The 12959-nt window shown below is 37.4% G+C and overlaps 1 protein-coding gene across 12 annotated transcripts in view; it reads left to right on the plus strand.

Moving 5' to 3' along the window:
* Window positions 1–12959, plus strand: part of AGTPBP1 (ATP/GTP binding carboxypeptidase 1) — a 195495-nt gene that overhangs the window by 151806 nt on the left and 30730 nt on the right. For 11 of the 12 annotated variants that reach the window (XM_023544716.2, XM_023544714.2, XM_064291168.1 and 8 more), the window contains 2 exons: window positions 7525–7701; window positions 11027–11187. In XM_023544716.2, coding sequence (XP_023400484.1) covers window positions 7525–7701; window positions 11027–11187 — 338 coding nt within the window. The remainder of the gene's footprint in view (window positions 1–7524; window positions 7702–11026; window positions 11188–12959) is intronic. The other variant, XM_064291170.1, reaches the window with a different exon arrangement.

A 12959-nucleotide genomic window follows, 5' to 3' on the forward strand; every position in this document is an offset into this window, starting at 1 on the left:
CAAAACTAGAAGTTGGTTCTTTGAGAAGATCAATAAAATTGACAAACCACTGGCCAAATTGACAAAGGAATAAAATGAGAAGAAGCAAATAGATGAAATGGGTGACTTTACAGCAGAACAACTGAGATAAAGAGAATTATTACAGAATATTATGAAAAAATTGTACTGTAACGAATTTGAAAACCTAGAAGAAATGGAAAAATTTTTAGATCCTTAAGAAAAGAAGAAATTGAAGATGACATTAAAAAAAAAAAAAAAAAAAAACTCCCAACAAAAATAAGTCCTGGCCCAGATGGCTTCACTGGAGAGTTCTACCAAACATTCAGAGAAGATTTGACACCAATACTACTCAAACTACTCCAGAATGTAGAAAATATACTCCCTAACTCATTCTATGAAGCCAGCATAACCCTGATACAAAAGCCAGGCAAAGATACCACCAAAAAGAAAAAAATTACAGACTGATATCCCTTGTGGATATAGATACACAAATTCTTGACAACATTCCAGCCAACAGAATACAACAGCATATCAGAAAATAATATATCACGGTCAGGTGGGATTTATACCAGCGATGTAAGAGTGGTTTAACACTAGAAAATCAATCAACATAATTCATCACATAAATAAAGCAAGGAAAAGAACCACATGATCATCTCAGTTGATGAAGAAAAGGCATTTGATAAAACCCAACACCCTTTCCTGATGAAAAGTCTCAGCAAAATAGGAATAAAATTAAGGGCGTATATACAAAACTAACAGCCAACAAGATTATTCTCTTCATTGATGGAGAGAGATTGTAAGGATTCCTCCTGAGCATGGAATTAGACAAAGATGCCCATTATCACCACTCCTATTCACTGTTGTACTGGAAGCCCCAGCCAGAGCAATAAGGTAAGAAAGGGAAAGAAAGGACATCCAAACTGGTAAGGAAGAATTAAAACTAACCTTATTTGGAAATGACATGATCCTATACATAGAAAATCTCAGAGACTCCACAAGAAAGTTACTGGAACTAATAGTAAAGTGGCAGGGTACAAGATCAACGTGCAAAAATCAGTTGAATTCCTCTAAAACTCTGAAAAGGAAATTAAAAAAAAAAAAATGCCATTTACAATAGCCTCAAAAGGATAAAATACCTGGGAATAAATCTAACATGGTACATAAAAGACTATACAAAGAAAACTACAAAACACTACTGCAAGAAACCTAAAGAGACCTACTTAAATGGAAAAACATTCCATGCTCATGGATTGGGAGACTTAACATTGTGAAAATGTCAGTACTACTCAAAGTGATCTATAGATGCAATGCTATCCCAGTCCAAATTCCAACATTATTCTTTAACGGAATGGAAAAACGAATCTCTAACTTTCTTTTTTTTATCTTTATATGGAAAGGATAGAGGACCCAAATAGCAAAAGTGTTGCTGAAGAAGAACAAAGTAGGAGGCCTCATACTTCCTGATCTCAGAACTTAACTATACACCCATGGCAGTCAAAACAGCCCTGGTACTGGTTCAACGACAGACACGTAGACCAGTGAAACAGAATTGAGAACCCAGAGTAAATTCATTCACCTATGGACAGCTGATCTTTGACAAAGGGCTGAAGTCCATTCAACGGGGAAAAATAGTCTAACAAATGGTGCTGGCAAAACTGGATATCCATTTGCAGAAAAAATGAAACAGGATCCATTCCTCACACTATACACAAAAATTAACTCAGATCAAAGACCTAAATGATAAACCTAAAACTATAAAATTCCTGGAAGATAACATGGGAACAAAGCTAGGGATCCTAATTTATAGCATATGTAGACTATTAAACATAATTAAAAATGTGCAAACAACAGAAGATAAGCTTGATAACTAGGACCTCCTGAAAATTAAATACGTATGCTCATCAAAAGACCACCAGAAGAGTAAAAAGAGATCCTACAGACTGGGAAAAAGCATTTGGCAATGACATATCTGATGAGGGTCTAATCTCTAAGCTGTAGAAAGCATCAGCACTTCAACAACAAAAAGACAGTCCAATCAAAAAACGAGCAAAGGGAGTAAACAGACGTTTCAGCAAAGGGGGCATTCAGGCAGCTAACACACACATTAAGAAATGTTCGTGGTCATTTGCCAATGAATCAAAACCAAACCACACCCACTGCCGTTGAGTTGATTTGGACTCATAGCGACCATACAAACAAAAAACAAAACAAACCCATTGCTGTTGAGTCGATTATGAGTCGTAGTGACCCTGTAGGATGGACCAGTAAAGCTGCCCATAGGTTTCCAAGGCTGTGAATCTTTATGGAAGCAGACCGCCACATCTTTCTCCCACAGAGTGGTTGGTGGGTTCAAGCTGCCAACCTTTCAGTTAACAGCTGAGCTCTTTACCCAATGTGCCATCAGGGCTCATCATTGGCTGTTACTCCTGTAAAATGGCACTGATCAAAAAAACAGAAAACAACAAATGGTAGCGAGGTTGTGTGGAGATTGGAACTCTTATACACTGCGGGTGGGATTGTAAAGTGGTACAACCACTATGGAAAACGGTATGGCACTTCCTCAAAAAGCTAGAAATAGAAATAGCATATGTTCCAACAATCCCACTATTAGGTATATATACTAGAGAAATAAGAGCAGTAATACAAATAAATGTATGCACACTCTTGTTCATTGCAGCATTATTCACAATGGGAAAAAGATAGAGAAAACCTAAGTCCTCATCAGCAGGTGAATGGATTAACAAATTGTGGTACTTACGTATGGTAAAATACTGTGCAATGATAAAGAGTAATGATGAATCTGTGAAATATCTTACAACATGGATGAATCTGGAGTCTATTATGCTGAGTCAAATAAATCAATCACAGAAGGACAAATATTGTATGATACTACTTTGACAGTTAGTTGGGCTGAGAGGAAAAGGGAGGGAGAACTGCTTACTAGATAGTACACAAAAAAACCGAACCCATTGCCGTTGAGTCGATTGCGACTCAGTGACCCTATAGGTGCTCATCGGAAACTCTATGGGGCAGTTTTACTCTGTCCTAAAAAAAAAAAATTACTTTTTTTATAGGGTCACTACGATGAGTACTAGATAGTGGACACGTGTTAATTCTGGTGAAGGGGAAGGCAATATGCAATATGGGAAAGTCAGCATAACGTGACCAAGATAAATGAAGACACTGAGAGGTAGGAAAGAATAAAGGACAACTAAACCATACACAAATTCAGCAACAAACAGTAATAACCAAAAATTTGTGAATGGTTACATAGGTAGAGATGTATGCTAAATAGATGGCAGAAGTCCTGTGGGTGGGCATTCAAGTGTATATATGGGTATGAACCCCACTGCTGTCTAGTTAATTATGACTCATGATCCTATAGGACGGAATAGAACTGCCCCCATAGGGTTTCCAAGGAACAGCTGGTTGATTTGAACTGCTGACCTTTTGGTTCACAGCCAAATGCTTAACTACTGTGCCACCCAAACCCATTGCCATGGAGTTGAATTTTGACTCATACCCTCACCCTACAGAACATAGTAGAACTGCCCCACAGTGTTTCCAAGGAGCAGCTGGTGGATTTGAACTGCTGACCTTTTGGTTAGCAGCTGAATTCTTAACCACTGTTACCAGGGCTTCATATATGGGTATAGTTGTGGGTATTTGTGTATACATATTTGTATGTGCTACATGTATATTCATAGATAGAGTAGTGCAGTTGGGGGGCACAGCTATGGAAAGTTCTTAGTAACCTTGTGGGACTGAGTTACTGGACTTGAAGGTTAAGGACCATAGTCTTGGGGGACATCTAGGTCAATTGGGATGACATAATTCATAAATATAATGTTCTACATCCTAGTATGGTGAGTAGTATCTGGGGTCTTGAAAGCTAGCAAGCGGCCGTCTAAGATAAGTATTGGTCTCTTCCCATCTGGAGCAGAGGAGAGTGAAGGAGACTAAAGGCTCAAGCAACCAATTAGTCCAAAAGACTAATGGCTCATATAAACCACAGCCTCTTCTGGCCTGAGACCAGAAGATCTAGATGCTGCCCAGCTACCACTACCGACCACTCTGACCAGGGATGCAATAGAAGGTCCTGGTTAGAATGGGAGAAAAATGTAGAACAAAACTCAAATTCATAAAAAAGACTAGACTTACTGGAATGATAGAGACAGGAGGAACCCTTGAGACTCTTGGCTTAAGGCACCCTTTTAACTTGGAACTGAAGCCACTCCCAGAGGTCACCTTTCAGCCAAATAAAAGATTGACTTATAAAATAAACAGTAACACCTGTGAGGAATGTGCTCTTTAGAACAATCAACTATAGGAGACCAGACCCACAACATTTGCCCAAAAGCAAAGATAAGAAGGCAAGGAGTGGCAGGGAAACTGGGGGGATGCAATCCAGGAAGCCAGGGTGGAAATGGGGGAGTACTGACATATTGCAGGGATAGCAACCAATGTCATGGAACAGTTGGTATATGAATTGTTGAATGGGAAACTAATTTGCTATGTAAACTTTCACTTAAAGCACAATAAAATGTTAAAAAAAAAATGTTTTCAGACTTAGAAAGTCTGAAGAAATTTACCTTCCATATAACATTTCTCTGAGAGCTACTAGAAGATATGCTTCAGCAAAACAAAGGAGTACTGTTGAGAAAGGGAAAGACGTTAGAAAGTAAACCTAAGACAGAGACAAAGCCCAGAATGAAAGTCAAGGCAGAGCCTAAGAATGCATGTAAAATGCCCAATGCGTCAGCTTTTAACAAATGTTACTGCCACATGATCTTCAGGAGTTTGGAGTCATATTAGGTTAGTCTACATTAAATGAAGAAAATAAATTTGCAGAGCTCAGGGATGTAGAAAAGAAATGGAGAATATTTAGTTCAGACTCAAACAGTGTAAGTGAGAATAGGGAGAGCCCCAGAGAATAGGAGAAAGCTAGACAGAAGAGCAGACATGAAGATCCTGTACACGTGCTGTTGTCTGTCCAGGCCACCACCACTACCACCATTCCTTTACCTAGTCGTTTCTGTTCATTTGTCATATTTCCGGTCAGTCACCACTCCTCAGGGAATACTCATATAACCCCCTGAAATGAAATCAGATTATACTTTTGCAAGATTTTCTCTCCTTTACATCACTTAATAGTCATGATTTTAATTTTTTTGTGTTATTTGATTAATAATGTTTTTCTTTATAGGAGATAGTGAGCTCCACATGGCTAGCAAGCCTGTTTGCTCACTTTTCTGAACACTGCTATTATGTAGCATAGTACCTTATCATAAAACCAATTGCCTGTAGATTCAATTCTGACTCATGGTGACCCCGTGTATAGAGTAGAACTACACTCCATAGGGTTTTCAATGGCTGTGACCTTTTAGAAGTAGATTGCCAGGTCTTTCTTCCAAGGCCCCTCTGGGTGGACCTGAACCTCCAACCTTTCAGTTAGCAGCCAAGCACTTAACCGTTTGCACCACCAACTGCTCAATAAATATTTGATAGATGGGTAGATGGATGAATGATAGGCAGACATGTGGGAAGAGAAATACAAGGCATATTCTTCCTCCTGTAATGAATGAAATTAATCAGACTATCCTTGGTCTCAAGTATCTTCATTTATTTTCTCATCCCAAATTTCTTTATTTTGTTAACGCTCCTGATTTTGTTGTGAAAGGAAATGTAAAATGATCCCTTAGGTTAGACAAAATAACAGTGAAGTTTTTCCCAAAGTGCATTTCTCAAGATGTTGATAGGTGTTTTGCCATCTACCTCGCCCCACCCCCCCCTAAAAAAAAACAACAACAAAAAAACCGAAATGCTTCGTGGTCAGGTATGTCTAGGTCATTGCATGATATACAGTTACCCTCATTTCTTGTCTCTAGGCCATCTCGGGCTCTTCACATGCTAATGAGCACTTTATATTTCTGGGGTTGTCAGGATGTGTGTGTGTGGGGTGAGGTGGTAAGGGAGATAGTGCCCAGGTTTTCTCATAATTTTATGACTGTGTGTTAGTTCCCTTTTGCAGCTGTAACAAATTTAGTGCCTGACAATGATAACACGTATTTCCTCACAGCTCTGTAGACCAGAAGCCTGGTGCGTTCTAACTGGGTCAAGATCAAGGTGTATGCAGAGCGGCGTTCCTTTTGGAGGGCCTGGGGGAGGGAATTTGTTTCGTTGCCTTTTCCACCTTCTGGAAGCCGCCCGCGTTCCTTGGTTCGTGGTCCCCTTCCAGCCAGCAGTCACAGCACTCTGACTTCTGCTTTCATCATCACGTCATCTCTTTCACCCTTCTGCCTTTCTCTTTTTCTTATAAGTTCCTTGCGATTTCACTGGGCCAGGATTCCCCATAACAAAATCTTTAACTTAATCCCATCTCTGAAGCCCCCTTTACCATGTACAGTAGCATGTTTGTGGGTTCTGGTGACTAAAACATGGATGTCTTTGGCAAACATTTCTACCTCCTACACCATGGAACCCTTGTTTGCAGATGGTTTGGGAAATGATGATTAATGTATTTACATTGCTGTATGTTTTTGATGATATATCATAGTAATCCTTTGTCCTGTTAGTACAATTTTTATGTTTTGGTAGAAGATACAAAAAAATTACGGCATATAAATTGAAGGACATTTGACAAAATAACTGGTCGGTACTTTTCAAAAGTGTTAAGATCACAAGAGATGAGGAAAGACTAAGGAACTGTTTTACAGACTGCAGGGGACTAAGCAGAAATAGTAACTAAATGCAATGTGAGATTTTGGATAGGATCCTGAAACAGAAAAGTGACGTTTGTAGAAAAACTGGTGAAATTTGAATGAGGTCTGTAGTTCAGCTAATAGAACTAAATCAATGTTAAATTTTGTTCTGATAATTGTACTGTGGTTATATAAGACGTTAGCATTAGGGGGCACCATTAAGTTTGAGGTAACTTACTCCAGCAGCAATAGGAAACAGATACATCTGGCCTTTCTGGGTCTCAGCAAGAGTTTTGGTCTTCTGTAAGATGGTCTGTCCTGTCTAGAAGCAAAAATTTCTACTTCAGCCTTTTATTATCAATGTGATCCTGTGCCCATTGTTGGCGGCATTATTATAAAGAAGTGTAGGGTCCCTGTGAGTTGAAATCAACACAGTGGCATACAACACAACACAACATAGACTCTAGCAGAATTTGACTTATTAACAATAACACTGGACTGATAACTTATAACGGTGGTTTCACATATGTTGATGTCACCCCCATGTCAAGCTGATATTATTTATGCCTTTTTAAATGTGAAATCTTATCACTGGATCTGTGCTTTTTCTTGAAGTTAAAGCTGCAGCTTTATTTTCAAACTATGGTTTGGGAGCGTTCCAACTATTTCTAGCAGAAAATTCTAAATTAGCAAGAGGATCATTTAGTGTTTTGAATAGCAGAGGACGTAGCAGGAAGATCCACGTGGCCTTGCTCTAATCACATTATTTTTTTAAAAAAAAGAACCTTCTTGATTGACTTTATTATTCTTATTTTTACAGACTTTGCCTAAGATACTGAGCCATATTGCCCCAGCATTTTGCATGAGCAGCTGTAGCTTCGTGGTGGAAAAATCTAAAGAATCAACAGCGCGTGTGGTAGTCTGGAGGGAAATAGGAGTACAAAGAAGCTATACCATGGAGAGTACTTTGTGTGGCTGTGATCAGGGGAGATATAAGGTAAAGCATCGCAAGACTTTGCGTCCGTATTTTCTATAGCAGTTTTCAAGTATATACTGAATGATACGTTTGTTATCCTGAGTTACATGTAATTTGCAATAATGGAGTCATATGCAGTCCTAAGAAACCCTGGTGGTGTAGTGGTTAAGTGCTACGGCTGCTAACCAAAGGGTTGGCAGTTCGAATCCGCCAGGCGCTCCTTGAAAACTACGGGGCAGTTCTGCTCTGTCCTATAGGGTCGCTGTGAGTCGGAATCAACTCGACGGCACTGGGTTTGGTTTTATGCAGTTCTCAAACAGGCTATTTTGTTCACTAAACTAAACAGCTTGCTTAAGGTCCTGTGGAATCCTTGGTTATTTGAACCTATTTACATTTATAATTTTCTAGAAAGCTTGTTACTGTACACATTTAAATACTGGTTAGTATATAATAACTGTGCAAGTAGTGCCTTATTAATGAAATTAAAAAAATATTTTATATATTGGATGCAAGTATTTATGCATTAAAAAAACACTTGTAAAGCACTGTTTTGCTACGTTTAGATTTTTGTATGTATGACTTTGAAATGCATATCCCTTCGCTAAATTTTTTTCTTTACTAAAACTGCTCTTCTTGGTGCCATGTGCTTTTATTGTAAGCAACCAGAGTTTAAACTTTACTTCTGAACTTAAAGACTAATGAAACATTAACTGATTTTGAATTTTTTAAAGACTGAGAACTTCGTGGGCAATGAATTGGACCTTTGATAAGCATTGAGTAAACCTGAATATGTATTTTTCTTGCCTTGCCATGTAAAAATTTTCAGGTGTCATACTAATTATTCCACTCATTTTGTTCTCTTTGCTTGTTTGGTTGGCATGGGGAAAAAGGATACTGAATCTAATACTGATTTTTATATACCTTACATAAAAATAGTTACAACTAAAAAAATAGTTGTAACTTTATATTTGGAAAGAGTTAAAAATCTAATTGGTTAGTACGAAAAATGTAAACGTATTACAGTTGGTGTCTGAGATTTTAAGTCTAAATAATGACTTTTTCAGTCTGTAGTAAGCTAAAAGAAAGTTGTATAGATTTTGTAATTAACGTTCAAACTTTTGGGACCAGTTTGATAGGACTTTGTTTTGAGTGACTGTTGCCTAAATTTTAAGTTGACCACATTATGGTATTCTTCAAAGTGTGGTATCTATAGACCTCTCTCCAGATATCGTAGAACAGTGACTTCTGGTTTACCAGGGGCAGACGGTGGTGAGAGACAGGATGCAGCATGAGTACCACCCCAGCTTCCCACCCTGTCCCCTAATCATTGCTCTAGTGGACAACTTTGACCAAGGGTCTTATATCCCACAGTGTATGGAATGAGAAAAAAACTTGAGAATCACTTTTGTTTAAGAACATTAGGTGGCTCCTACGGGGGTGGGGGCGGGGTGGTGGAAACAAACTTCTTAAAGAGGCAATTTATGCAGTTAGGAGAAGACGACTTAAAGCATCAGAGTCTGTGAAACTAGCCTTTGGGCAGTAGGGAAAGGAGTACCGTGCTTTTACGCAAATAACGTGTTCATTCTACATTTTTGTATTTTTGTAAGCACCCTATGCTGATTTTTTAACAGCAACATGTTAAAAAAAAATGGCATGGTGTACTTAGGAAAATACCTTGTGGGTGGGTGGGGGGAGGGCGCTGTTGACCAGAAAAATAGAGAGCACCAGTGATATTTGCCTAAAAATATGGTCGTCAGGGAGGTTGGGGCTTGAATGCCCCTTCAGGTCATCTGTAGCGTTTAAAATAGTAGTGCTTTGTTATTGTATGTAGATTCCACTGATAGACGTCACTGGATTTTTAAAATATTCTATTTGTGTTTTGATAAATTTGCTTGGTCATGGAAGAAACCAAATTTTTAAAATCAGGTAAAATATATTTTGAAACATAAAATATTCGACTGGTTTTCTAAAAAGTTACTTTTGTTTTTGATCTTTAACCTGTTGCCATTGAGTTGATTCCCACTCATAGCGACCTTAAAGGACAGACTAGAACTGCCCCATAGGGTTTCCAAGGAGCAGTTGGTGGATTCGAACTGCCGGCCTTTTGGTTAGCAGCTGAGCTCTTCACCGCTGCGCCACCAGGGCCCTTTTTAATCTTTAAACTAAAAAATGGATACCTGATACTCATTTATTTTATATGATTTAGTTGAGTATACATTGATTTAAAACTCTTATGAAGAAAAGTGTGTCTTACTGAACAAGTTTTTTATGTCTAAAATTCAAGGCTTTTATCTTAATATATACTTTTCAAACTAGAACTAGTTAATGCTAATAAGCTGTGTGAGTCTAATAGTATTTTAAGAAGCAGTTCTCTTTCACCCTCAAGAATATTTTCATGTTACTGAATTTTAGGCTATAAATATTCTTTATTTTTATTTTCTAAACTAATTCAGAAATAGGCATACACTTTCAAAAGCTTTTAAATTAACAAGGCAAATGAATGTTGTAATAAACAGGTAGCATCTCCTAGGATATTTGGGATGTGCCATAGGGGCCCTGGTGGTGCAATGTTGGCTGCTAACCGAAAGGATGGTGGTTCGAAACCCCACCAGTGGCACCACTGGAGAAAAGACCTGGCTATCTGCTCCCATGAAGATTACAGGCTAGAAAGCTCTATGAGGCAGTTCTGTCCTGGGGTCAATAAGAACTGAAAATCTACTTGATGGCACCTAACAACAACAGCAACAACATACTATTATTTATTGGGAAGCTGTTGGTTAAAAAATGGGTAAGGGGATTTGGTAAAATTTTTTTTTTGCTTTAGTCTCAATTGACATGGAACACAGTTACTTATTTTACTATTACCTCATTGACTTGTATTTGTTTGATTCTTTTTTTTTTGAACTATGAGTATTTATAGCCTTTTTGTTTATTTTTTACTTACAGTTTCTTTTATCATACAATAAAAATATCTATAAGGTAATTCAAGTATACATATAAAAACATAAAAAAAAAAATACAGTTTCATGTAAGAACTCCAGGAGCAGTATTATCACAAAATCTTCATCTATTTTTTTTCTTCCAAGAGTGTTGGCGAAAATAGTTTGCATTATAGGGAATGAGAATAGACTTTTTAGGAAAGGCCTTTTAGTATAGTTTGTTTCCTTTGTGACCTAGAATAATCTTACATTGTTAAGAAATTGTGCTTGTTGAATCCTAGTTACATAGAAAGCACCAAAATTTTTATTTTATTAATATAGTTATCAATTTCTTTTAGTATATAATGTGGTGCAGCCAAAGGACCACACACTTTCTAGTTGTATGTGTAATATTGCTTTATTTCTAGGGTTTACAAATTGGTACTCGTGAATTGGAAGAGATGGGAGCAAAATTTTGTGTTGGTTTATTACGTTTGAAAAGACTGACATCCCCACTGGAATATAATCTGCCTTCCAGCCTTCTTGACTTCGAAAATGACTTGATTGAATCGAGCTGCAAAGTAACTAGGTAGGATAAATTTGTTGTATTCTTTTATTAAGTTGTAGCTGTTAGAATTCATTAAAATAGCTAAGCAGAGGAAAGGCACTGAGATTTTGACAGCCAAGAGCATTTTTAGAATTGATGTAATTAAGTTTGCACATCTAATATTTGCTTCAAATTGTGATAATATTCTTGGTTCTTTTTTTTTTTTTTTTTAATTCTTATGGTGTGTGTATATATGTATATACACAATAAAACATTTGCCAGTTCAGCAGTTTTCACAAGTACAACTCAGTGACATTGGGTACGTTCATCGTATTGTCTGGCCATCACCACCACTATCCTTTGCCAAATTACTCCACCACCATTCACAGAAACTCAGTGCACCTTGAGCAACGGCTCCGTCTTTTCCCCTCCCTTCTACCCCTGGTGACCAATAATAAGCTTTGGTCTATTCTTCATTCTTCTAGCGTTGATTTTTGAATGAGATTTTAATGAGTTATCCTTATATTTTGAATGTTGCTTTTAGCAATTTCAATTCCTATTACTTTTAACCTAGCCAAAGAAAAAACCCATTGCTGTCAAGTCAATCCTGACTCATAGCAACCCTGCATGAGTGGGACTTTTAGCCCAGAAATATTCGGTGTGAGTAATTTAACACTTGTATCAGGTAATATCTAAATTAAGAGAGTTTAGAGTCAGGATTCATATTTCAAAAGAAATTTGTTGATGTCTACATACATCAGATGGCTGTTCAGTAACCTAGTTACACGTGTTTGAAACAGCTAATTTATCATCCCTTTGATCATTTAACTGCATCTGCCAGATGTTCTTCTAAGTAGGCAGTCTTTTTCTCCTAAAGTTCAGTATACATAAAATTTGATCCATTACAGGTTCAGAGATGATTCAGTGTCATAATTCTTAATCATAATATCAGAGCTTAGCATTTTATAGACTGGCATATATGGGTAAGAATAGTCCCATTATATAGAACCTTTATGATTTTTGGAAACTCTGGTGGTGTAATGGTTAAGAGCTACGGCTGCTAACCAAAAGGTCAGCAGTTGGAATCCACCAGGTGCTCCTTGGAAACTATGGGGCAGTTCTACTTTGTCATGGAGGGTCGCTGTGAGTCAGAATCGACTCGATGGCAGTGGGTTTGGTTTTGGTTTTGGTTTATGATTTTTGCTGTTAGGTATTGACTCATCTTCAGATTTGTTAGTTTATTGGCATGCACCATTACACGTATCAGTGTGCAGTTTTAAGTGCAGCGAAACATTAATGGAGACTGTTCTTCATAAACGTGATAATTTAGACAAGTGATCACCTGCATTCTCAACTTCTCAAAGTGCTTGCTAAGCAATAATGAAAATGAGTAAACAGATGAACGGTTGTTGCACTGATATTTAAGAAACCTTTTAAATTTTAATTTTTTGTTCTAAACCTAGGCCTAGTCCCTGGGCCACTTCCCCTTCACCCTCAAGAGATTCATGGATTCAGAGTGTCCATGAATTAGAATGGAATAAGAATTACATCTTTATTTTCAATAACTTCTAGTTGAATTCTAATATAGACAATAAACCACAGTAGTATTAGTAATATCTGTGACTTTTTCACCAATAAAAATCCAGATCTTTTAATATCACATTATAGTTGCTTCAGATATCCTGAAATATCGTTTATACATATCTGTACTTTACAGTTATGGCTATTAGAGCCTCCATGAGTCTTAACTGTTTTAAAAGAAGTATACATTTTAATGAAATCACAGGTACTGCTATATAACATCTTTTCAACAT

The sequence above is a fragment of the Loxodonta africana genome, chromosome 9 (genome assembly GCF_030014295.1).
Source record: "Loxodonta africana isolate mLoxAfr1 chromosome 9, mLoxAfr1.hap2, whole genome shotgun sequence".
NCBI classification, from domain to species: domain Eukaryota; kingdom Metazoa; phylum Chordata; class Mammalia; order Proboscidea; family Elephantidae; genus Loxodonta; species Loxodonta africana.